Source organism: Molothrus ater, chromosome 6 (genome assembly GCF_012460135.2).
Source record: "Molothrus ater isolate BHLD 08-10-18 breed brown headed cowbird chromosome 6, BPBGC_Mater_1.1, whole genome shotgun sequence".
Taxonomy (NCBI): domain Eukaryota; kingdom Metazoa; phylum Chordata; class Aves; order Passeriformes; family Icteridae; genus Molothrus; species Molothrus ater.
Window position 1 is genome coordinate 3,256,988 of NC_050483.2, and position 27,029 is coordinate 3,284,016.

The window sequence follows — 27,029 nt, forward strand, 5'->3', positions numbered from 1 at the left end:
CAGAGCTCCTGTTCTCATGGCCCTCAAATCATTCTGAAAAACCAACCTACCCTTGCATAAGCCAAGACTGTGCTTACAACAATTCTCATATAATACCTTATTTGTACAGTAATCTGGATAGTACAGGTTGCACAAGTTCATATAGGGTGTTTCCTAATTTTAAATGCCTCTTTTTTTTTTTTTTTTTCGTTCAGCTGATGCATGTCCATCTATGCAATATTTAGTTGTGAAACCAATGGCATATGGTGGCAGGGCATGGCATCATGGCAGCACAGCACCAGGACATCACGTTGCACTGTTTGGTAACAAACAGTGAGGCAAGTGGAGCACAGTGACTTTTGCACACAAATACGGTGCCTATCAATAGCAATCTGATAATCTCAAAATTGAGCTCAGCGCTTTTGGGGTTGCAGCGGCAGTGCGGGGTTGGTGGCTGGGCTTGGTGTTCTCAAAGGCCTCTTCCAGCCTTGGTGGTTCCACTACTCCACGATTCCTTGGTTCTCGGCCATTGGCATGGGGTCGTGCTGCCTTTGCCCCGCGGGCTCAGGCTGCCCCGAGTGCCGCGGTGCCGCTGCTGCGGCCCGGTGGCTCCGTGCTCTGAGCGCCGGGCTCACTTTTCCCAGAGCCTCAGCCGCGGCTGGAGCTTTGGAGCCGGGTTTGGACCCGCGCTGGTTTGTAATGGCAGCGTTTGGGACAGGGACAAAGGCAGGGACAGCCAGAGACACTGCGGGGACACACGGGGACACTGCCGGCCCCTCACGGAGCAGCCGCTCTGCCCGTCAGAGCCGCGGGCCGGGGGTCGGTGCGTGTGTGTGTGTGTGTGTGTGAGGGGGTGTGTTCTGAGAGAGAGTGTGTGTGAGTGTGTGTGTGGAGGGGGGGGGCGTGTGTGTCTGTGTGTGCGTGACCCTCTGTGTGTGTGCACTGCGTGTCTGTCCCTCTGTATGTGTGTCTGTGTATGACCCTCTGTGTGTGTGAGTGTGTGTGTGTGAGGGTGTGAGTGACTCTCTGTGCGTGCAGTGTGTCTGTGTGTCTGTGTGTGTGACCCTCTGTGTGTGTCGGTGTGTCTATGAGTGTGACCCTCTGCGCGTGCCTGTTTGTGTGTGTGTGTCTGTGTGGGTAACCCTCGGTGTGTGTCTGTGTGTCTGTCTGTGTGTGTGACCCTCGGTGTGTGTCTGTGTGTCTGTGTGTCTGTCTGTGTGTGTGACCCTTGGTGCATGGGGGTGCGTGTGGGCGTGAGGGGGAGCCCGCGGCCTCCCGGCGCGGCGCCGCTGGGGGCGGGGCCGCCGAGCGCCCGCCAATCCGCGCCCTCCCCGTCCCGCGAGCGGCGGCGCGAGTGGCCAATGGGAGCGCGAGGAGCGCGCGCGCAGCGGCCAACGGGAGCGGCCGTGCGGGGCCGCCGTGCGGGACCCTCGGGGCGGCGAGCGCCGGGCGGGCACAGCCGGGGCCGCGCCGCCACCGCCCGCAGCAGGTACCGGTACTCGCACCCCGCGCCTGGCCGTGCCGACCCCGCCCACCCCGCCCGCGGACCGGGAGGGGGGTCTTGGGGAAGGGGGTGGCCGCGCCTTTCCGGGAGGGTGGGATGGATAGATGGATGGATGGATGGGGGGCGCCGGGGAGCTCCGGGGCGCGTCGTGGTGGCGGCCGGGCCGGCGGAGCGCGGCGGCCACGGTCGATGCTCAGGGAAGCGGGGAGCGTGGGCGAGGCCGAAAGCCCCCGCTCCGCCCGCCGCAGGGCCCGGGCCTGGGTACCACCATCCCCCCGGCGCTGGGCGGGCCTGCGGCGGCGCCCCGGCCCTGCCCGCCCGGCGCTCCCGCTGGCTGCGGCCGCAGCGCCCGGCGGCTCCTCTCGGGCACAGCCCGTGCCGCGGGGCCGGCGCACGGAACGGGCTCGCAGGGAAGGCCACGAGTTCCTCTGGCTCTCAGAGCAGCAGGCGTGTGCGGGTAGAGCCGGGATGGGCCGTGCCCGCAGCCCCGGCCCCGCGGATCCGTGCGCCGGGAGCGCTCCATCGGGAAGAGCCGAGCCCTTCCTCCGCCCGTGCCCTGGGGGGAGGCTCGCGGTCCTCCTTGGAGCGGGAGCCGCTGGCTCCTTCAAAGCACTTCCCTGAGTGAAGTTTAAAGTGTGGCTGATTGCAGGGATATAGTGGTTGGTAGCGAGCTTGTAATCGAAACCAGCTTGATTCCCATGAAAATAGAAACCTTTAATTTCATTTAACCTACTTCAAGGCTTTAGCAACTGGAGCTTTTTTATTTTTTTAATATTTTAATAACTCTTTCGGTAATAATTAAGAAATGGAGCATGTAGGAGTTTTACTATCTGTGACATCCATCTGTACTGGAGCAGGCTAGAATTTCTTGATCCCCCATTTGTGTATCATGTCTGTGCTTCTTAAATGAGATACCACTATTTCAGCAATTTGGAAATTAGATACTAGGTATATGGTAGATTTCTAGGATCTTCACCCTTCAGCTTCTCTACCCTGTTTTTCACCCTCCACTCATATATTGGTGCCTTAAAATTCAGCCATTTCCCCACCAAAAACCTATAGATGAATAGGAAAGATTAATTTTATGGGTTATGTTTTCATGTTTTTTTTTTTTTACCTCTACCTGTTGCAGAGCTATAAAGTAATGACAAATCTAGATCCCTAAATTTTTTACTGCAAGTACTTGGTCTTTATTGCTGGACTGTAGGTATAGTGAAGCTTTACTAGACACAATTTTAACAATGAAAGCACGCTGGGGGAGTTGTTCTAAATTAAATGTAGTTGTAGGTTTTGGACAGGATAAATGTTTTTTTCTTATAGTTCCAGAATAACCCGGCCTGTCCACATCTTAGTTTTCTATAGCAGCTGATACTTGTCGATAGAATTTAACATTAAAGCAAAACTGTAACCATCCATACCACCTCTTAGCTCCTGAAAGGTCAAACTGAATCTCCTTCTGGCTGCTACAAAGTGAAGAGTTCGTTGTCATCTTCCTGTTTCTAGTTCTAGCTTTTGGAGGAGCTCCCAGTTCCTCACAAGGGTTATTGTTTCCGGTGCTAGGAAGGGGATGCACAACAAACCAAAATGGTTATACAGCCATTTGGAAGGTTTAAGTGAGTGCCTGAGTGAAGAAGGTCCTGGATGTTGTTGAAGACATGAATTGTTGCAGTGACTTCAGGCTTGCTTGGCTTCTTCAGCCGGAAGTTGTGTCTGTTTGGTTTTTGTCACAAGATATTCAGTGTTTGAGGATGTTCTGTGTAGTTTGCTTGTTACTTGTCTGCAGGAAGCAGAGCTGCTGAGTGGCAAGCTAAAAATTCTGCGAAGGAGCCAATATCAGCAAGAATTGTGCTTGGCTAGTTTGGTGGGTGTTCTGGAGCACTTGCATTATGCAAACATTCGGTGCCTGGCCATGGTTGGTACCATCGTGCATGTCCATGGTGTTTCTCCCTGTTGCTGATTCCAAGCCTTGCAGTAATAAATCTGTTTAGCCTTGACACTTGCACAGTTTGGAAGCTGCAAACTGTACTAACAAATACTGTCTTATCAGAATAAACTAGGTATTCCCTTTTTTTTTTTTTTTTTTTTTTCCTTCTGAGTGTTTTGTAGTGAGCACTTTTTCTGTTGAGCTCTCTCCAGCAGTGGGGACCCCAGGGATGTACCTGTCACTTTGTGCCCTCACTGTGGTGACAAAGGCCATGCTTTTAGCAGATGTTGGTGTTAGTATCTGTGTGTGCACAGGACCTCACACCTTTCTGTGCCATTGTTCAGCCTGATGTTTGTAAATTTGTAGAGCTCCTTGTGCAAGAGGCTTAGTTGATAGAACAGGACATCCATTAGCATAAATAGGAGTTAAGATTGGAGCTCTTGGCACTACACAAGATCAGTATCTGCCATCCTGAGGAGGAGGAGGGAGGCTGCCAGCATCCTGTTTGGAAGACAGGTAAGCAATCTCTTGGTACAACTTGCTTTGATTGTCTGTTTAAGTCACTTTTAAAGATAAGAAAATTGTGGAAATGGGCTTTTATTTTTTTGGCTGTTGTTTGTTCCACATGTATTGGAAGAAAGGAAAGTAAACTAGTGTGGTTTTTTTTCTTTAGAAGGTGATGATGTTTCAAATATGACTTGGTAGAACACTTGTCAGATAAATTAATAATTTTTAGGTTTCAAAAGAGTCATTGTGAATTTCTGCAGGAACATAATAGAAGAGAAAATACCATTTTGCTGTGAGAGATTTGGGAAAGTATGGGAGGAATCTGGGAGTGTTAATTCCTAGGACTTTAAATTCATCGTGTAACGTCTATTGTAAAACATGATTCAGGCCTTCTGTGTAATTTAAAACATGAGAAGAATAAGAGCTGGGCTTTTTGTTCTTGATTAAGTATTCCAATTGTAATTGCTTTGTGAATAAGTTTGAACAGAACATAATTGCAGGTGCAGGTTTTGGGTAGTTATCCTTGTCTTGTCTGATCAATATATAAAAAGGTGGATCTGGGTTTTAATTACCAAGATTAAGGAGTTAACCCTGAAAGTTAAAGTAGAGACTGAAAGTCTCTTATCACTGAAACTTGACAAACTGATGAGTACTTGAATGTTGTGTGTTCCCCCACCCCCTTCTATTTACTTGATTTTTGGCTTTCCCCTCTCAGCAAAATGACAGTATCACGGTAGTAACTGCAGCAATATTCCTGCTGCTGCTAAAGCTTTCCCTAGTGATAACCAGGGCTGGATATCAGCAGGTTCCTCTGAAGGCTGAAGTGATGCCTTTGGCCTGTTTTCCTAAGGCTGTGAGTAAAAACTGAATGATGGAGAGTCAGCTGTGAATGCTGCTCTGCCCATTGTATTGTAGATGTGTCCTTCAGACAGGTTCTGTTCTCCTTTATGGGTTAACTCAAGAGTAATGACATATGCAAAGTCAGAGCCATGATTTATGCGACTACCCTGATAAACAGTGAGGCTTTATCTTGTAATCCTTTTCATAACCAAAAGTGCAAATGAGATTCTAATGCAGATTTCCAATTAAATTAGATAAAATGATCTGCAACTCAGCTTCTGTTCACCAAATCTTGAATTTGCCTGTCTCTTGATTTCCTATAATTTGTTTAAAATTCTCCCTGCATGTGTGTTAAACATGTTTTCACATTAACTGGTGATGGAGTACAGTTAATGTTCTTATGTGGGGTATGCTTCCCTGGAATAGCTTAATTTCTGACCTGATCTGTGCCTTCCGTGCAATTTTGAGAAATGAGTTTAACCATGCCAAAAGAGACTTTTTTTTTTCCTCTTCACTGTGCACTTCATGACTAGGCTCAAGCAGTAAACAATTTAGAAAAATGTCAACTTACAACCTAATTATAAAGGGATTGTAAAAACCTCCTACTTTGTTCCAATTAATTTTTGGAGGAGGGACTGTCTGTAAAAGAAACATATTTACAGCGAAGCAAGGGACTTCCCTAGTATGTACTTTGTGAACAGATTACTTACTAAGAAGTAATTACAAATTCATCTGATACAGAATCCCTCTGAGTAGAGGCACAAGTAAGTGGAAATTTGTAGTAAAATCAGAACTTTGGCTGAAGGAAGGTGTGTGAACACATGCTTAAGAAATATCTATGTAACCACAGGCATTGAATACCTCTGGCAGAGTTCTGCTGAGATCAACTCAACAGTGGCCCACATTGAAATCAGGTTCTGCTCCATAAGAGTAAAGGATTAAAAGCGGTTAAATATTCCATGACTGTGAGCACAGCCCTCACTTCAGAGTATCTTATTTCACAAGGGTTTCTTTGGTGAAGTAGTTGAGTTGGGCTGAATTCTGCTAGTAACATATTGGGTGGCCATGGGTCAGTTGGTCCCAATTCACCATCTTCCCAAAGCAATTGAGTGAATACTATACTTGGGTTTTGTCATTGTCATCTAAAAGAAAGTGACAGAACTACTTCTGTGTCTGGTATCAATGTGAATTTTGATATTAATGTGCTGTAGTGCTGTTAAGGAGATCATATGCAGTATTAGCTAAATCTCACCTAATTCAATTTAATAACGCTCCTTACTTTGAGTACATGTGCTGCCAGAGGCAGTAATATATTCAGGAGGAGTGTAGCTTGAAGCACACATTCTAGGGCATGCTTTCAGTATCTAGCATATTTCAGTGGTTAAGAATAGTGAGGAGAACTGTTTGAAAAGCAAGTCTACTTTATTTTTGTACACAGAGCTATACACTCAGCTATGTAAACTTTGACCTAACTAGATTGGTTACTCGAACTGGTATTGTGTTTCACTAGATAAATGATTTAAAGAGGACAAATCTTTTCATTGGTAGTTGGGAAGTTTCTTTCTAGTCTTCAATCCTGAAGATGTTCAACTAGTTTGAAATGCCTTGTTATTTTTCAGAAATTCCCTTAAATCAGTGAGTGTCAGCCACAAGTTTGCCATAGTCTTTGCCATAAGAGTTTTGGGACTTCTGGTGGCATTTATCCATGCTGCGGTTTTGGGCCTGGTTCTTCAGATTGATTTAGTTTTGTTGTATTTCACAAGTAGAGAACACAGTATTACCCTGAATCCATCCCTACTGTTGTGTGGAAAGTGTGTAGTGAGACACTTGAGCTCTGGCATATTACCAGGGCTAAGCCAAAAACTGGCTAGTTGATGTTGGATTATTGGGCCTATTTTGATAATTCTTCAAAACTTAGTTGTTCTAATTAGCTTTCAGGCCTGCCAGTAGGTTTTCCAGCTCCTAGAGGTGTGTTACATTTTCTTGGTCCCTGGCTTACAGCTAGTAAAGAAAATGAACTTGCAGAGAGTAGATAACAATGCTGGTGAAATCTAAAACATGGATAAATCTGTCCTTCTGCTAGCTGAGGAAGGAATCCCAAATCTTCCACGTGATTGGGAAGTTTGGAATAGGTATGCTTTAAGGTTAACTTGCACCCAAAGCAGTTTACAGTCTCTACTCATCTTTTAAAGCGGTATCTTTTCGCAGATAAGGTTTCCCAATGGCTATAACCTTGGACCACAAAGACAAATAGACTGTATCCTTTGGAGATATGCTGGCTAGGTATTGGCCACATAGGGTAGGTCATTAGCCCTTGTGGTGCTTGAAAATGTGGGCATTCTGCTGATAGCATTCATTGATTTGCTTTTGTGGAAACAAGGCACAGATGAACTGAGACATGATGATATGATATAATATGACATGACCCAGACTTGTCTTTCTGGCAGTAACCTTGTTTAGATGAGTTAAATATTACTTCCTTTGTTGCCCGAGTCTCTCCAATCTCTCCAGTTCCCAGAGTTTTATTTTTTCTGGCTTGTGATGGTGTCCTTGCAATGTGGCAATTGGAGCTCTGTATGAGGGACTTCTGTAATGATTTTTGTCTGGTGTGGATGCAGTGGAGAGTGTGTGTGGTATTTAAACACACTTGATGCACTCAGATTTGATGTCTGGACAAATTTCATCTTCTGAATATGCCTAAACAAAATACTTCTACCACCTTACTTTTTCTGCTTTTTACTCCTGCTGGTGCTGGGTTCAAGCTGTCAGAGGGAAGGGGCAAATTGATTTGTTGGGCTGTGTTTTTGCAGAACTTTGTGTTTTGTTGCTGATGTTTGAGAGGTTAGGAAGTGCACATTTTCCATTTCCTGTGAGCAATAATCTTGATAGGATTGAATTTGGAGGGAGCATGCTGTTGACCTAATATCTGTCAGTGATAAACCAGAAGACAGAGCATTTAATCTCTAACAAGGACACACATGCACACTCGCTAGCTGCTGGATTTAGCATTTAAACATTTAGTGGAACTGCAGCAGGCTTTCCTGGCACTTGGAAAGCACATCTTTAAGCATCTTGATCTGTGTTTGGACAAATCCGGGAACTGATCATTTTCCTGTTAAAAACAGAATTGTCCTTGTTTTGAGAGTCAGAGCCCTCTGAAGTTGTGAGTTAAATATTGCTGCAGTAGCTCTGGAGGCAAACAGAGCTGCTGTTGTTCGCTCCATAAAAGCACTTGCTCAGCCCTGGACATCAGAACTTTTTGCAAGATGGGGAATGTTGGCTAGGATCCTGGAGTGTTGGTTTGCTGGTGGTTTTTCTTTTTTTTCCTGAAGTGCTTATGAACTCTTCACTTATCAGAGGACAGCATCCTTCACACAAGCATATCTACGAAGTGTCATCGTGGGCTTAGCCTGAACCTGTGAATTCAGAAGAATCCCAGCAGCAGCTGCTCTGTAGCAGCTTCAAGTAAGATTCCTCTAGCAAAGGCTGTATATACCTCTGGATAATGTGGCGATTTTGAGCATTTCTGTTCTAGAGTGAGAATTCTTTACAGAACTCTTATTAAGCCTTTCAACCATCAAATTTCTTTATTCTAGACTGTTATTGCTTATTAGCTCAAAAAGGTGTTTATAATACAAGGTTTTAGATATCCCACAGTGTGGATTAGACAATTTTGTGTTTGGTAGGAATTCTCTGTGTGTGTTCGAAGAGGTAGGTGTTAACAGATGATTTAATAACTGGTGGCAATATGTATTGCTGGTTAACAGCTATTGTAAACATACAAGATGTACTCTAAACCAGATAGATAAGGTGATTTCTGGCACTTAACAACCTTAACATGTTAAATTTGGTTTTGCTGTGGTATCTTGCAAGGTAGTTTTGGTTTTTTTTTTTGCACTTGAACCAGCTTCCTATGTGTTAGAGACTAAACTAAATTTCTGATAGGAACTACATTCCTACTATTCCTTATTTCTTGACAGTTTTATTTAAAAACAGAATTATAAAATAGTTCTTCCAACCCTATCAATTCTGTGATACTTCAGTAATTTGCTGCTGCAAAGAACTTTAAAAAGTAATATATTATACCTTCTGAGTTTGAGATGAGGAGTTGCCAGCAGTGCTGTGCTAACTGGCATGTGGACATGCATTCTTGGAGAAGGCAGGGAAAGGTAGGTGGAGAATGGGAACATTCTTTCCTTTCCCTGTGCTTGAGATAACCTTTCTTTCTAACACAGCAAAGCATAGACTGCTGGATTCAGACTTTGATCATTCACACCTAGATTCCATGCATGGTTTTTACCCTTTAAATCCAAATTAGTGCTTTAAGGCAGTTCCCTCACAATCCCTGTGTTTGTTGCTGTAATGTTGACAGCAATGTGTACTTCTGAAAAAGTCACCAATTATGTTTTCTAGCTGGAATCTTCCAGAGTAATGGAAGTAGAAGACAATGTCAGTGTGGGAAGTTGCTATGAATAAGGTCTACCGAAGTCTGGTTGCTGGAGAACAGGGTAAAGAGAAATGGGATTGAGAGTTTCTTAAAGAAAATATTTCTCAATCCTTAAAAAAAAAAAATATATATATATATATATACATTAGCTTGCAAACATATAAGTGGTACTGTCCCCCAAGTGTGAATTGTGAGTATTTGTGGATAGTCCTGATTTTTTAATTGAGCCTATTTCATCATTATGGTTCATCATAGCTCTGGATGTTGATGTTTTGTAGGTCTGGTATTCTGATTTCAGCCTCTTACACAAAGGAATAAGATCAGAAATGACTGAGGCAGGAAACTTCAGTCTATTTTGTGCCGGTTTTCTTTACATCACCTGAGCCTAAATATTGTCAGATTTTGCAGTGACTTAAAAAGATGGACTACAGTAACACAGGTATTTCCACTGACAGCATAACTTTTCATTGCTTTCATAGCTTTCAGAAACAGATGTTGGACCATAGCCATGTACTGGGTATTGTCCAAGGTTCTGTGTAGATGTAGCCAAAGACTCTGCCCATGTAAGCAGGTTTGCAGACTGAGGTTCTGGCATTGTGTCAGAGGCAGGATTAAACCTTTCTTTGAGGAAGGACAGGTGAATGGATAGTATTAGATACTCTCATAGGGTCTCAAAGTGTGAAAAATAGAAGTTATGGCTAGTTAGGTAAATTAGTAAGAAGGGTGTGTAGGAACCATGACAAAACTGATTCTTAGTGACAAAATTGCTGCAGTAATGATTGCATGAGTTTTTGCCTCCCTCTTTGAGGGAACTGAAATCCTGTGCTATATATGGGAGCAATCATGCAGATCTTTAGGAGGAAGTGAATGGTGTACACAAAGACCAGGAAAGCAAAAGTTATGGGGAAGACATACCTGAAGAGCATTAACTGTGACTTTGAGCCATTGTAAAGACAACAGCCCTGTACCTTAACTGAACAGGGAAAAATGACTCATAAGCATGCTCTGTCTTGCACTCCATGCTTTATGGCAGGAGCTATGCTTTCAGATTTGCATTAGAGTCTCTTTAATTTTGTGGTGGAAGTGTTTTAATGTAAATAGCTTTCTCTCTTGACCTTCAAAGAAACAATTCCAGGTGATGTACTGTGGTCAGTGGAAATAGTAGTGTTTGTTCTGCTCTAAACTTGCTGCTGTATCCTACTATCTGTTGTTAGATGCTTCACTTCTCAAAGAAGGGAGTCAAAAGAAGGATTTGGAGTATCTGACATATCACTTGGTACCCAGACTTGTGAAACCAGGACTTGTGTAGGTATTAACTCATTTCTAGCAAGTAATCATTTGGAACTTGTTCAGAGACTGTTGAGATATGACCACATGAAAAACAGAGCACAATTGCTTTGATCTGGTGGGTACCTGTCAAATAGGGTTCCAAAAATATTTACTTACTTTTCAGGCAAAAATGACAAATTAGCTGTTCACTCCTAACATACATTCTGTGCATTCCCTGGTAAGTCCCTGCTTGCAGTATCTTGCTGCCTTGAAAGAACTGAGTTCAGTTCTTTGCACCTTTATTCCTGGGTGGCAGGTGAAGAAAAGTTCTCACCCTGTTAAGGTATTCAGTGTTGTAATCCTTATTTGCCTAAGAAGCATTCCATCTGTGTTTAAAGATTCTCAGTTCTGTGGTTTGTTTTTTTTTTTTAGTTCCATGGTTTTATGGACTCTATCCCTGAGATGAGCTCAGTTGGTCAGAGCATGATGCTGATTACACCAAGGCTGTGGGGTCAGTTCTCTCATGGGCCATTCACTTGAGAGCTGTATGATTCTTGTGGGTCCCTTCCAGCTCAGAACATTCTGTTACTCTCTATGGTCCCTTTCTGGGAGTGTTTTGGTTGTAGCAGTTTGTATGGAACTGCTGTAGAGGACTATAATTAGACATTCACTACATCAGCTCAGGATTTTTTTAGATTTTTTTCTAATCAGAAAGATTGGTAAAATGTGGAAGTGTATCCATAATGCTACCATCTTATCTAGTGAAAGTAAACTGGTTAAGGGTCACAGTAAAGATGTTGCTATAGCTGACTTAAAAGAATGGCAGCTCTGGATGATGCGCTGTGATTGACTCCTTGGGATCCTAAAGGCCATGTTCTCACTTTATTGTGAGACATACCATATTTGTCCTCAAAAAGAGTTTCAGTTTCTCTTAGGAAGAATGACATCATTTCCAAGAGGCTGATAAAGGGAGGGGAAAAGAATCATGATTCTCAAGGTTAACTTACTAAGTGAAGCAAAACCTAAAGCACTTTCTAGCTTTGTGCTGAATTTGAGTAATAGTCCCTTACCCTTCATTTTATTAGGAGGTGTATTTGTGGTTACATCTTAGTTTGTTGAGAATTCTAATGACTATATTGTTTGGTTTTTTCCTCCAAATGACTTAATGGATGAAGCAGTTGGAAAACTCTTATCTGTGGATCTGTATGGGTTTTTTGTAATCAGTGTAAAACTATCAAATCCCATTCCAAACAACTAACTCAACCTTCTCTCTGGTTTAGTTTAATTGGTAGGGAGGCTCATCCTAATAGTGACAGGGGGCTCTGCTGGCACTGTCAAAATTCCAGCAATTGGGATGCTTGGCTCCCTGTCTTCTGTCAGTGGGTTTGAAGAATCCATTTGTGATTACATTTTAATGATGCAACCTCTAGTTCACATGGAGCAGCCCCTTGCAGTGGTAAAGGACTGCGCACACAGAGGCAAAAATAGACTGAAGTTGGGCTATTTTCCTGGCTGAGTGGATGTCTCAGTCTTTAAAACAGGAGCCATTTACATGACCTGGAATGACTGTAGTGACCCTATGGAAATCTTTCAGAATGTTGTGAGAAAAGGCAACTTCAAGTACTGGTTATAGGTAAAAAAATCTGTTAAGCATTTCTTTCAGGTATAAACAGCACAGATATGATTATTCAATCTTCTGCAAATCTGGACTCTGTAAGTTCTTTAACATACTTTTTGATTTTATCTTTTGTGAAGGTCACAATGGTTTCCATTCCTGAATACTATGAAGGAAAAAACATCCTCCTGACAGGAGCTACAGGCTTTGTGGGAAAAGTGCTTTTGGAAAAGCTGCTCAGATCCTGTCCTAAAGTGAAGGCAGTGTATGTACTGGTAAGAAAAAAAGCAAAGCAGACAGCTGAAGCACGAATAGAAGAAATTACCAGCTCTAAGGTATGTGACATATGCTCACAAAGTTCATTTTTGTCCTTCATTATCATGCTCTCATTTCATTTTAAGAACAAGTTCAGTCTGTCTAAAGCAAAATGTTATTGGTTCTTTTTTTTGTTGTTGTTGTTGTTGTTCTAACAGAAATACAAAATCTAAGACCTGGCAGTGCTTCTATAGCTGCTTCAAGATGTTGGTCTCTAACAAAGCCAGTAGTTGAAAATTATCCTGTATTTAATTCAGGTGGAGGATGTTCAGCTGTAATGCAGAAATGAGAAGTAAAAATCTGTGTCAGAGCTTGTTAAGAGAATATAAAATCAAGTACAAGAGATAGTGGACTGGGAGTTGTAAGACAGATTGAGACTCTTAAAGATTTCAAGCAAGTCACTTTTTCACCTTGTGCCTTCTCTTTTTTTCTGAAATGTGCTACTGGATCTAGCAGTAAATAAGAATGTGTCATCTCAACAGGAACTCACGTTTGTAAGTGGAACAGAAATGTTTGTCTTAGCAGATTGGTCAGCCTGTGACAGCTAGAAAGGTACTGAAGGTCTGTGCTGTGGAATTATCCAAGTGGCTCTCTAAACAATTTTCTGTGCAAGCTGGGTCAAATACTTTGCTCCTGAAGAGACTCATTACCTTGATATTTTGGTGAGCTAGGCTGACCATTCTTACTAAGTGTAGAATTATCCATCTCTGTTGCCCATCTTTCTCTTTAGAGAGTATCCTGTTCATGATGGGAAGGATGAGCAGGATGAGGAGAGATTTCTAGCATGAATTTTGCTAAAGCAGAGTTTGTTCATTTCTATCTAGGCCTTTCTCTTATGAAACACAGGTGTCAGCAGTTTAATTTTTTCATTGAGATACAATGTAGTCTGTAGAAATAAGGAGCTATGAATGCACTTAGGGATAAGTTGTTTAAAGTACAGCAGTGGATTTCCACAACTCTGACTAGCTGGGTTTATAGTAGATATGAGGATGGCTGTTCCCTAGTTAATTATTTTCTGTAACCAGTCAAAAAACTGTATCTCATTGCTCAAAAAGCATCTTCCTGTGGTCTTGTGCAATGTCATAAAACAGAATGAGTTACAGTGGGGTTCTATCTTAAAATTCAGTTGCATGTTCTCTCTACATAAAACCTTCAGTTTGTCACTGCCCTGAAACAAAGTAAAGATCTCTGGGCTAAGCTCTGAGATGCAAAAGGAAACATTTCTCAATCCACTTTTTGTGTACACTATTATCCAAAGAAAGGTGGGGAGTATTTGGGCAGAGAGAGAAGTAGCACTAGTGTGGACTGACTTAAACTTTGGTAAACTGTAAGGCTTAGTATGGCTTTTAGGAAACCTGTTGTAAAAGGCTTTTAAATTTGAGTCAAAGTCTGCTTGTAGTCTGTTCCAGCTCCCATTGAGATAAAAATCTGATGTGATTTGACTCTTGGTGAGCACTTATTTGCTGGAGCAGGTTCACAGCAGAAGTCCTGCTAAGCAGTTTCTGCTTGAGGCAGGAACATGCAGGGATGGAGTTGCTCATTTATGCAGAGATGTAGAATAGGGCCAGATGTTTGTTCTGTCTTTATCAAATGATTAGACAAGATTGAAAGGCCATCGCTTAAATGGCTTTGACATCAAGATTCTTCCAAAAAGTCTATGAAAACTTTAATAAGATCTATTGTCTTAAGCTGTCCAGTTGCAAGGGCACTGCCAGTAATTCTTCACAATTTAGATGGACTCATTAAGTGCTCTGAAGATCTTTCAACGTTCTGTTTCTTGAAGAGTTTGAAATCTAAATGGTTGAATGTGGTAATAAATAAAATAAATGTGAAATAAACTGAGCTACAAATAGCAAAACAGTGTTGAGGTTTCTACTTTCTTTTGACTTCAGGTATCTAATTCCTCTGCTGATTTGCCATATGTATTGCATGCAGTCTAGGTATTTCTTCTCCTTAGTCCTGGTGTCAGTGCTAGTAAGGGGTGTGTGGGAATAGTGCATGACTATGGATGTGAAAAGGGGTATAAAGGTGTGATGGATGTATGAAAAATAAAAACTGGCTCTTGAAGAGCTCATCCATGGTACTGCTTTTCTGTTACAAGGCAATATCATATCACACATTAATGTGGTTAACAGGCAGTTGCTTCAGCTCCCTGGAGGAAGGTGCCATCATTACAACCAAAAACATAGTAGGCTTATTTTTCAAAATCACGCAAAGTTTCTGCCCTCAGGTAAGAACTGTTTGTTGTACCCATAAGAGTTGCAGAGGCTTTAAATGTTGTCTTGGCAACTTTGTCCTATAAAGTGAAGCTTCATGTTTGCAAAGTCCAGTCAAGCCTCAAAGTGGAGATGTACCATGTTCTCACTCTAGAATTAGCTCTGCTACTTCAGGTGGCCACAATGAGCTGCATTAGCTCATGTTTGAGCTGAAAAAAACATCTCTAAAAAAAGAGCTGGACCTTTTTTAGGTCACATGGCTCTGGGGCTTCTTGCTCTTGCCAGTGTCAGAGAAACAACAGGAATAAAGAAGTTAGAGATCAGTCTGTGTGGTAGAAATGCAAACTCATACTGCCTAAAGTGTTGTGAAACCGCACTTTTAGGTGACTTGATTCATAGTATAAAATTAATTAACATCATTCTGTAAGGAAATGTCTTTGACTATTTGTATTTGGCATAACCACATACTTGGGCAGGGAAAAGAAGGTACTGCCACGATTTTAATACAATATAATTGACTGATGTTGAAGCAGTTGTAAGATATTGGCCCCTGGACAGTAAAGAAGGGTCTGCTCTTCTGCAACTTTCAAGGGTGTTTTATTGCCACACTACTGTGTGGCTCAGGAAAACTTGCATACTAATGAGTGTAAATAAGGTGAGGCAAGAATTTTGATCCGTGTGTTAAGCCACCTGGCTAGAACCCAGCTATTTATGAGAAGAATTCTCGATGGAATATAATTTTGATGAGATTTTTTTTTCAGGGGGAATTGAACACCAATTTGATAAAATTTAATCAGATGTTCTAATGTGGCTCTCCAAGACTGACATAATTTGAGCAGAGGGTTTCTTAAATCACTTGAAATTTGTAAATCTTAATGCAAGATTTCTAAACCTAAAGTCCAATATGACTTATATAAGAATTTGAACAGCTATTATCAAGGTTGGGAAGTGGGTAGACTGTTCCCTTTCCTTATGTTGGAAAAAAAATATGGTTTATGAGAAGTCTGTAATATGTTCTTATGGTACTGCTAATGCACTGTTCTAACTTCCTGATGATCTCGAGAAGTTAGGAGGCATAGAGAAAGAATGTGGGATTTTCTTCATTTAAGTGAATTGTTTCTCTTACCTTCACTGAGTTTATAGTCCTGTTATTTTTGACAGCTCTTTGACAGATTGAGAGAAGAGCAACCAGACTTCAAAGAAAAAATAGTAGTAGTTGTGAGTGACCTTTCACAGCCTGAACTGGATCTTAGTAAACCAATCAAGGAAGAACTTATAGAATGCATTAATATTATATTTCATTGTGCTGCTACAGTCAGATTCAATGAATCACTAAGGTGAGTCTAAAATTTGGTTTACCCTGGTCTGATAAACCAATGGTGCTCAAAGGGAGGGGATGAATCGAGTGTCTGCCCAGTGTTGCAAATATGGGTAGAAAGGCTACAAATTACCTGTAGCTACATCTACTGTTCTCCCTAGTAATGCCAGTTTTCCTCCTGGTGTAAGGACAAACTATTCCTTTGGCCTGCCTTGTTAGAAAGGGAATGCACATTTTCAGAGGATAGAGTTTTGTGAGAAAAGTTGTGTGTGGGAGGTTCTAGTGCTTTCTCTCTTACCTGATAAGAAAAACAGGAGAGTACAGCTCAGCTTTTCTTCCTGTTTTTTAAAAGTCTCTTATTAATAATGGAGGTTTGCATTGGAAGAAGTGGGGACAAGTAGGTGCACAGGAGAGAGATGAAAACAAGAAGTGGAAAAAGTGGTGCACACAGCTGGGATTATGAGCTCCTTTGACTTGTTGAAAGAGGTAGCAAACTAATTAGTTACCATTTATGTTAATTGCTTTGGGATAATGCTCCCTTTTCCTGTCCCCCACTTCAGTAATAATGTGAGATAAAGCATTCTGGAACTTAGTGATTGTTTGGGGGAATACCGATTGTGTTGTTGTTTTTAATGTAACACTTTTGTTGCAAAGACTTTGAAGTGTTGCTTAGCTGTACTCTTGAAACTTGATAGTACACTGTGTACAAGGAAGCTGGTGCCCACAGCAAGTCTGTAGGCTGGAGAGAAGATGTAAACTATAAAATAATCATAGGAGTTGGTCAGCAAGCTGTTATCTGCTGGGAGCTGTAGAGATACACCTACTCTGCTCTAGTGTCGTTAAACATAGGAATGAGCAGCGGTGGAGCTCGAGTTGAGGAGTGGTTCTTGGTGGTTTGCCTTTTTTTTTTCCCCTTCCTTCCATCCTGTATGGAGCCTTTTGATATCCTACAAGAAGATGCCAGTCTCCAACTTACTGGCCTGCTAAGCCTCCAAGTTGTTGACCTCTCTCAACTTGGACTTGGAAGTTCAGAGGTGCATCTTCTGGAAGCTTGGTGTTGTTGCATAATTTCCATTATGTTTTTTGGAAAACGTACAATTGGGATTTCAATTGAGGAAATCAAAGGATGCTGGTAAGAAAAGGGTACAAGGAGCATTATTCTGAACATTGGGAGGTGTTCTAGATTATGTTCTAGGTATGTTATTCTAAGCAGAAAATTAGGGCAGTATTGATGCTGCTTTTTTGGGGTTAGTTGGAGAATTCAGGGATACTTTATATATCCAGCAATGAGGCCTTTAGGAACGAATTTTTTTTTTTTTGCTTGTTTTTGTCTTGCTTTCTACTAATGACATTTCTGTTGAATCAATAGAGATGCTGTGCAGTTAAATGTGGTTGCCACACAACAGCTCCTGTCCTTGGCACACCAAATGAAGAATCTGGAGGTGTTCACACACGTTTCCACTGCCTATGCGTATTGCAATCGGAAACAGATCGAGGAAGTCGTGTACCCACCTCCTGTGGATCCCAAGAAACTGATAGATTCCCTTGAGTATGTGTTATGTTTTATGAATTTACTTGGATACTCCTTATTCTTTTTCTTCCTGCTATTGAAGTATCAAAAATGGTTAGGAGCTGTAAAGATGAAGAGTTATCTTACGCTGTCCCATAGGTCTGACAAAATGTCCGACACTCCCCTTCTCTGTAAGGGACATGGGTTAAGGTTTATGAATTTTTTAAGCTGAGCTGGGTGTGGAGGGTTACTGAAGTAGAGGGATGCTCACATGTACTCATGGTGCCCCCTCTGTGCTGAGAGTGCCGGTCTTTCAGCTGTATGGAGATAGGCTGAATCAGGAGATGCTGATAACTTGTGCTGGTACCAGCACTGTGAAGGAAAAGATAAAACTGAGGTGCCTTAAACAGCTGCCTCTACTACAGCCACCTAAGTGCCATTGCTAGAGGAGACTGAGATGATCAAATAATATTACTTATTGTAGAAGTGGTTCTGTTAGGTATGCTGAGAGCCCAGACATTAAAAATCTGTTTTCTGTAGCTTTAAGTCTTGGATTGGGCATTATGGGTTGGAAAAATGACTCATTTGGGGTTTTTTTTTTTTGTGTATATTAACTGTCCTGAGGTCTTACTTAGTAGCTGTCAAACTCTGAAACAGGCGACGATGTGGGATAAGTGTAATGTAACTCTACATTGGTCTCTTCATTCTTACCTGTTGTACAAAATATCACCTCTTGGAAGAGAAATGCGGAACTGAAAAAAATTAATTAAAAATTAAAATACCTACTTTAACTTGTGATTTTAGGTGGAAGAATGCTAACATTAAAACCAAGTGAGCTACCACCTAGAATGCACATTGAGCCAGCCCTTTCTTATAACATTGACTTTAAATACACTTAGAAAATGAGGGATTGCAAAACAGTCATATTTTTAAATATCTGACTTGTGAAGAGAAAAATGTAACATAAACTGTTTGTTGTGGGCTAAGACAGCTGTGTGTACTTTAGAACTCCTGAGGGGAGGCTTTTGTGAAGTTATAAAAGAGTGATCTCTAGCCTTCACTATCCCTCTTCCTACCCTGTTCATATCATGAAAGGAGTCTGGTGTGTGTCTACTTTGTAACATGACATTGGTGAATAACAATAAATTCCATTTCTGTGACTAAGAGACCAAAGCAAATAAAATTCAAGTCCTGTTTTGCAGTGAAGATCACCAAAGTAGCAATAGTTGCAGGGGCACAGCTTATTTGTGTACTATGACTGAAGGTTATTAGGTTTTTAATAGGAAGTGGGAAGCAAGATGAAATTGCAAGGTTTGATTAATTTAAAGGGAGAAACACTGTGACCAGCTTGCTTCAGGGGTGGTATATGATTGCTCACCACCACAAAATTGGAGGGGATGCTGGTAATGCAGCTGGGACTCCCTTGCAGTGATATCACTTTGTAGATAATGCAGTGAGCCTGTGTTCCAAAGACTGATTTGCTGTGTCTGTGTTCCATCTTTGAGAATTTGGTTGGCAGAATTTGGATTATTGTAAATGAGTGTGCTGCTTGCTCTGTAGTTGATGTGTTACAAATGAATTCCCAGGGCAAAAAATAAATGTCAGTATGCTTCTTTAGATGGACGCTGAACATGCAATCCTTCTGAGAATTGCATGCAATTTTTCTGAGAAACTTGTTTTTGTTTAGGTGTGCCTCTCTTTCTTTAAATGAGAAAAAAATAGTCATGGTAACTTCACTATTTCACAGCCCACCTCCCCAGTGAAGCAGCATGCTGTAATTTACACTTCTTGTTTTGTTTCTTTAGGTGGATGGATGATGACCTAGTGAATGATATTACTCCTAAACTGTTAGGCAAAAGACCTAATACCTACACATACACGAAAGCCTTAGCTGAATCTGTGGTGCAGCAGGAAGGTGCAAATTTAAACCTTGCCATTGTAAGGCCGTCCATCATTGGTGCCAGCTGGAAGGAGCCTTTTCCTGTAAGTCCCTGAGCTGTCACCTGACCATCTTGCTGTAGACTGTAGTACACACTGGGAGCCTCTTTATCCCGTGAACTTTGTAGAGGAAAATCTCTTGGACCATGAAGCTGTGTCTTGGTTGCTTCTAGATGACTGATAACAGTATATAGAGTCTAAATACTGTCATCAAAGCTGAGCAAGGGTGTATTTTGGTTGAAAAATGAAAAACACCTGAGCTGCTAGTCTAAAAATACTTGTAAACTTGAATACTTTCAACATAAAAGTATTTTTATGGACAATTGCAGTTCATTCACTAAGAAGTAGATAAACATCTCTCTCTGAAGAACCATGGTGTCCTATGTGTAAATCTCTTGTCTGAGTCATAGGAACTTGTTACATCACCAGAGTTCGCTATGGAAAAACTTTATTTAGCAACATGGAATTAAAGATCTTTCTCCTCTTTGGTCTCCTTTTCCTCCACCCCTTTACGCATGTAGAAACTGCTCAGATTTTCACTTGAAGCTGCTGACTTCAGTATACTCTAACCAAATCCTTTCCCTCTCCCCCTTCCTAATAGGGCTGGATTGATAACTTCAATGGACCTAGTGGTATCTTCATTGCTGTAAGTAATGAATATACTTAATTTTCCCCCTCCTTTTGGAAGGCAGAAAAGCTTCATATGTTTCACTGCTGGGTCTTCTGTCTCTCTTTGTTATTTTGTTCTTCAAGGCAGGAAAAGGAATTCTTCGAACAATGAGAGCTTCCAATGATGCATTAGCAGATCTTGTCCCAATAGATGTTGTTGTCAATACCACACTTGCAGCAGCCTGGTATTCTGCAATTAATAGGTATAGTGACAAAAGAGAGTACTGAATATTTGGAAATGATATTGTGTATTTAGTAAACCAGTCTTGTATTGAAATCCTCATCAGTGTCCTGCTGTTCCCTCAGGACAAAGGAATCTAAGGTTCTGACTGCTTAGTGTCTCAAAGGGTAACTTGCTTATGCTAGAGGAAGACATCAGCTACTGATATTATGAAGATATGTCTGAAAATTCTCTCCTGGGTCTTGTTTGTAATCAATACAAGCTGTAGTAGTGTAGGTGATGCCTTCTTTGAAATAATAATAAAAAAAGATAATTTAAGAAGGAGAAATATACTGGAAGATGCTGAAGCAAAAAATCCGCCATGAGACTGATGCTTTCTGCTTTATATAAATGATGCTGTTGAGGGGAAGCATAATTTTGGGCATCTGTTCTGTTTGTATTTTCAAAAGGTTGTTTTTCTTCTAACTTGCTCTTTTATCTTTTTTTTCCCCAGACCAAGAAAAGTCATGGTGTATAACTGTACAACAGGTGGCACCAATCCTTTCCACTGGAGTGAAGTTGGTAGGCCATGTTTCTTTTTTCTCATTAGCCTTAATAAAAAAAGAAAATCAAACAGGTTATAATCAGTAAACCATAATGCATTTTTATTCTTGAAACTGGTATTTTAGCCATACCTCTCAATTTTGCAGTGAACTGTGCTTTCTCATTAGCTTCCACTGTTAATTCTTCCCCCCTCTCCCTGCAGCATTACCTCCATTTCATTTAGTTCTTATTGGTATTTTTCTTTGTTACTCTTGTTCCATTATTAACTTAAACTATGGAAGAACTGATTTTTCTGTTTGCTGCTGCCATGACCTAATCCATAGAGTGTAGGTGTGTGTGGAGAAAAGTGTTGCTCAGAGGAGCAGTAGTGATGCTGGCTGTAATGCCAACATCAATAAATACATATGATAAAACATATGAATAAGCAGCCCACAATTAAATGTTTTGTACATCTGCATAATTGAGAGGTCTGGTAATAGTTTTGCCCTTGTGTAGCTCTTTGTGTTTGGCTTAAGCTGATTGTTGGTTGAGGTGGCTTTTTTAATATTCAGATTGTTGCATGACACTTGAACAATTCATGTACAGGGAAGAGTAGCCTTTAAGGAAATATGACTACTTGTTTTCAACTCTAAGATATCCTGACTAAAATGTAACCCACAGGCCAACAGCTTTGTAATAGTAAATGTTGTAAAGAACAATGAAGCTATTTGGCATAGTAAAACCATTTATTAGTTTTCAGTTTTCTTAGAAATTGATTTCTGAAACTCAGATTGTTTTTTTTCTTTCAGCTAACCTCAATACTCAAATCCATTTTACTTGCTTTTGCCCATTTTACGTGGATTTGTAGTTGCAAACATTATTGCTTCAATTAAACCTTGAGAATTGCTGACTTCACTTATATCCCAAGTGAATCAAGGTATTTAAGTGCTGTCTATAAACAACAGCATAAAGTTATAAGAGGAGATTTAAAGGAGAGGTGAATTTCCACATAACTTTAAAAAACCCTGATCCTGCAATATCTGTTATGTACTGAATTTACAGGTGTTATCAAGACTTTCTCATGGAGTCCCACCCTAATTGCTTTTGTCTTAATGCCCAAATTTGGATAAACTGGTTGAAAATGTCATTTCAAATTGCTTCAGATAACTGCAGAGTCCTCAATCTGTTCTAAAATTCTTTACACAAGTGATCAGAATAACCCTCTTCATGAAATATAGATGACTATTTGAATAGCTTTACTTGCTTTATAAACTGAAATTGTTGTCAGTGTTTGAAACCACCGACTTCTAAGGTAGGGAACAGAAAGAGAAGCTACAGTGAAATATGAAGATGAAGGCATAAACCACTTCTTGATTATAATGAGAACCAGTTCAACAGCATTTTTAGTTAAAAGCTTGTAACTGTGCATTGTAGAAGAGTTAGGGTGGTTATTTAAATAAGATCCTGCTGTTGATGCTGTACCCTGTAATGTACTTTGAAAAACATTACATTTTACATGGTGATTATCGAAGCTGTTGTGCAACTTTTCTTTCTCAGAATACCATGTAATTTCCACTTTCAAGAGGAACCCTCTCGAACAGGCCTTCAGACGGCCCAATGTAAATCTAACTTCCAATCACCTTTTATATCATTACTGGATTGCTGTAAGCCATAAGGCCCCAGCATTCCTGTATGATACCTACCTCAGGATTACTGGAAGAAGCCCAAGGTAATGGTGACTGGCTCTGCCTTGTTTGTTCCTCTGACTTTTAAATGAAGCTATGCTTACACTGTGTTGTATGTTGATTTTAACTTTTTTGGTATTTTTTTTTCCCTGAATGTTTTGTGACTAAAACTCAACCTTTTTTCCTGAGAACAGGTCCTGGAATTCAAAGTGACTTTGAACTTTCTAGCAAAAATGAGATAGAAGTTGGATAGTTTGGGGGTTTGAGTAGTCAAGAAAATTAAAAGATATAGAAGTGATGTTTATTTTTGGAAAATAAGTACTAAAAATATGTTGATCCTTATTTTTTCCTACAGAAAACATCATGATTAAGAATTATGAGAAATATCCACTAGAAAAAGTAGCAAGAGAACCTGCCTTTACGTTCTCCTACAACCCCCTCTTGTTTTACTGCCGGTGTGCAGAGACCCTTTTAGTGTTTTTCTTCTTTGATGTTTTGCTCATGTTGACAGGTCGGAAACCATGGTAAGAGGGACAGGGCTAAAAATATCTTGCCCATAAGGTGGTGGAGACTTGTAAAGAAGACATGGCCTGGGCACTATCTAGGTTTACTAACTAAGCAATAAGAATCCAGTGGCTGCATTTTGAAGAGTTTAATGACTGGCCTAACAATGCTGTCCAAGGGATGTCTTGGATCAGAATCCTTGTCAGTCATTAAACTCTTAAGAGGTGGCTTGTGTTAAGGTTGTTGTTCTTTTATAAACTGAAAATGGAATGGGGGACCAATCTTTTAATTGCAGATTATTCCTGTAGATGATACAAATTGACCTGGTACATTGGTTTGTATCATCTCAACATTCCATTCAGTTTATAATATTTAGGCTAGTATTTGGCTAACTAAAGTGGTGAAAATAATAGGCTAAACTAAATCATGTAGAAGGTATATAAGGTACCACTTCATTTGTGTCAGATTTGCAAAGCCACATGGCCTTAACACATTGCTTGTGTTACATTTTCACAAGCATTTGTCTTCAGACTATAAAACCTCCACTGTCATGACAGTGCACTGACACAAATGGTATTCATTTGTTGTCCTGTAGTCTAGGTCTGTCTTACAAGGAGGGTAAAAGCTCTGTTACAGCACTGGATGAGTAGAAAGGAGCTGTGTAAATGGTTTGTAGGGGAAAACCTCTCAGCTGCAACAGTGTAATATTAAAGCAGCAGCAGTGGCAGTTAGCTGTGACTGTATAATAATCTTCCCACATTAAAAAGTTTAAAGACTTTCAACTCTAAAGAAGGTATTGTATATAAAACATCTTAGCTTCCAGGTTCTCTTGCATTTTTTAAGTTATTTTTAATAAAAATTGATAGAAATTCCCTGACAGATATGAAAACTTCATCCCTCATTAAAATAGTTATGCTATAAATGCCAACGTCCTGTCTTCCGCATGGCTGGGAAGGAGTCCTGCCAGAATCTTGTCAGGTTTGAAAGGCAGCTGGTCTGCTGAGTATTTGACCAGTGGGAGTAAAATGAGGCTGTGAATAATCATGCAGTTTAGAATATTTAGCTTAGGTTTTATATTCTAACATATGAATTGAATGTTGATTCTTGTTTTTGCTTTTCCTGGAGTTCTTGATGTCTAAAGATGGAATTTTAGACTTGATGTCTAAAGATGGAATTTAGGACTTTTGTCACTACTGGTACAATTGGTGACATTAATACTTTACAGAATAAAAATGAGATGTTTACTGATATGAATATTCCTACTTAGCTTACTGTAACAGTGATTGGATGGGTTTCCTATGATGCACAAGATTCCAGTTTGGAGAAGAGATGGCAGATTGAACTACACTGAGCTAGGGTTCAGTCTCAGCTTTTAAGCTGGCTACACAGCCAACTTACAGGAGTGCAGCCTTCACTAGACAGCACTCCTCTCTCCTATTTTAAAGCATTTTAAAATGGGAGCCTGCAAGAGAAGCAGTAAAAGCAAATGAATAACTAGATGCAAGGAAGATGTGCAGTGTTAAATCCTAATGGAAGAAGTAGTGTTTAATAATACAAGAATTTTGAGACAGATCCTTATTCTTGTACTTTTTTCTAGTACTTTGAAGCTGCTTTAACTGATGGGCTGGAGGGGTGTACTGCTGTTGCTGGGGTCATTATGTCAGCTGATATAATGTTATAATTACCAGGTAGCATGTACTCAAACTTCTAAAGACTTGGAAACATTAATAGATATTCTTAAACTCAATATAACACTGGTCTGAGTGAAGAAGGGCTGGCATAATTTAAAATGTGACCTTTTCCACTGTGATTTAGCAGAACAACAGTTGAGTAAAAATGTAATAAAATGAGCACAAGAAAATACAAATACTTTGCTAACCTGCCTTTACGTGGGTGGGTGCTTGTCCTCTCTGTGCTGAGTACACTGAAGTCTCTACAAGAAAAATAAGTAATGAAATCACTGTGCAGGTTTAACTGCACTCTTGTCATACCATCAGGATATTGTACTGCAATCGAATGAAAAATTTTATCAAGTAGAAGAAAAGGAAGAAGTTAGAAATTGATCAGGTCTATGATCCTTCAGAATTAAATGATTATGTTAGTAATAATAAAAATTAAAACAAAAAGTCTTCCTATTTTCAAAGCATTTGTCTGTTGTAATCTTTCTGCAGTGGGGAGTCATTTTTTTGCACCTCACTTGTGGAAGCAATGTTTTTGATAAAATGGAAATATTTTTGCTGTTTTTGCATCTAGTTGAAGGTTCTTGAATTAAACGATTCTCTGATAGTATTAAAAGGTAAGGAAAGGGAAGGAAGAAATAACCTATGTAGTATTTCTTCCAAATTTGTATAGCAAGAACATGTACAAAAAGGACTGGCATAATGAAGATTTAATATTTTATCCTAAATAATGCTCTACATTGTGCAATTATGTAACTAGTGGTGATAAACCTTAGCATTGAAGTTTAAAGGTAGTGTTGTTGGTAGCTTGCCATACATACCTAGTTGCATAGCAGAACTTACTAGTTGTCTAGTTATCTTTAATACAAGGCATAGTTTGCTCCTGTAGCTTTGCATAGTGCTTAGCATGACAGAACTGTGTGTTTTTTAAAAGCAGTTTGGTATATTTGAAATGTTAAAGCCTTTAAAAGTGCACACCAAGCAGATCTTCCCAGTTGCTCTGAGAAAATAGCATGTGACATGAAATATTTAAAGTTGTAGTTCAGAGATTTCTGCAGCAATTCTTCTGTTACTGCTTCTTAGAAAGCTAAAGGAAAGGTGTTAGGAAAGGCTGATACATGAAATTAGGTCTTTTACATCTTGTCATTTCAATTTAAAGCTTCTTAAAACTGGAAGCATCTTTCATGTAATTACTGTCTTACAAACCAGAAATGAATTAGAAGCAAATCATGTTAAATAGATCAATACATTTTTATACCTTCACAGTGCTTAAATTTTGTGCTTAAAGCAACCACAGAGCTGCTGGAAAGATAAGAATTCAGTAGTGTGTCTTACAGTTCAAAATTTACAGCCAGATGAAAATCTGAACAAAGACAAATCTAAAAGCTTGTTCTGTGTTTTTTAGAGGAGTCTTTAAAAGAAAGTAGTTATCTATAATCCTTCTGCAGAGACTTGCAGACTGGCAGCCTGTAGATCCACTGAGGGATCAGTCTGTATTTGGCATCAAGACTGTTTTAACCTGGAGACAATAGGTTGTGTGTAAGACTTCTTCAAATTGCAGTTATAGCCTTAAACCAGGTCACTTTGAATTGTCTGGTATAGAAACAAGCCCACCTAACTTAGGGTTAATTGAATTAACTTGCTTAAACTTTTAGTTCCTGTGATGTGCTTTTCAAACTGTTGTAATGTGCTTGGTCTTGATGGCAGTTAGGACTGCAAAAGCAGGAGGCAAAATTCTACCTTGAATCTGGGTGCAAGTCACCCGGACTGGCTGCTCAGGGCTGTGAGATGGTCAGCAGGGCTGGCTTTTTTCTGTCTTCAGCTGATGAAGAAGGTGTGAGGCAATGGTCTTGTACTGACTGGTTATATTTGGTGTTGGTATTTATGACTTGTGTCCAATGGCTGTCTTTGGAATAACTAACCTTCAAAACTTGAGGGATAAAGTTCCATTGTATGACTTGGTGCAGGGTTTTGAGTCGTGTGTGTTGCCATTCACAGGAGGAGTATGGTGCCATTGCAATTATAGCTCAGTCTGCCAGAGCTACACCAGTGTCCACTAAAGGACACTCATTGCTGACATCTCTCAATGTCACCAGGCTGCTTTTTCCTCCCCTCAAAGAGGAGTGTAGTTTCCTGTTGATTTAGTGCATGACAGCAAAGTGTCACAGACAAACTTGGTCCACTTCCTCCAATGTTGTCATTTATGAAGCAGCTGAGATAATGTGGAGAACTGGATTCTTTGGGCTGGTAGAGAAAGAAATTAACCCTACAAAGAAAAACAATTTTTTTCCTTGATGAGTTGAATCAGCTGGTTCCATGGTCAGCTGCTAAATCCAATTTGAGTTGGAGAGAGGGAGGAAAAAAAAACCTCTTTTAAGCTTTTTTTTCTGTAATCAGCTTAGCTAAG

At 40.4% G+C, this 27,029-nt stretch overlaps 1 protein-coding gene across 1 annotated transcript in view; it reads left to right on the plus strand.

Annotated features, from left to right (window-relative positions):
* Nucleotides 1–1,402: 1,402 nt before the first annotated feature.
* The window catches only part of FAR1 (fatty acyl-CoA reductase 1), a 34,157-nt gene continuing 8,530 nt past the window's right edge, over nucleotides 1,403–27,029 (plus strand). Inside the window, exons 1-9 of the mRNA XM_036383595.1 lie at nucleotides 1,403–1,468; nucleotides 12,226–12,420; nucleotides 15,778–15,953; nucleotides 17,304–17,483; nucleotides 19,250–19,427; nucleotides 19,984–20,028; nucleotides 20,136–20,254; nucleotides 20,726–20,793; nucleotides 22,312–22,483. Of these exons, the coding sequence (XP_036239488.1) occupies nucleotides 12,232–12,420; nucleotides 15,778–15,953; nucleotides 17,304–17,483; nucleotides 19,250–19,427; nucleotides 19,984–20,028; nucleotides 20,136–20,254; nucleotides 20,726–20,793; nucleotides 22,312–22,483 (1,127 nt within the window). The 5' untranslated portion in view covers nucleotides 1,403–1,468; nucleotides 12,226–12,231. The remainder of the gene's footprint in view (nucleotides 1,469–12,225; nucleotides 12,421–15,777; nucleotides 15,954–17,303; nucleotides 17,484–19,249; nucleotides 19,428–19,983; nucleotides 20,029–20,135; nucleotides 20,255–20,725; nucleotides 20,794–22,311; nucleotides 22,484–27,029) is intronic.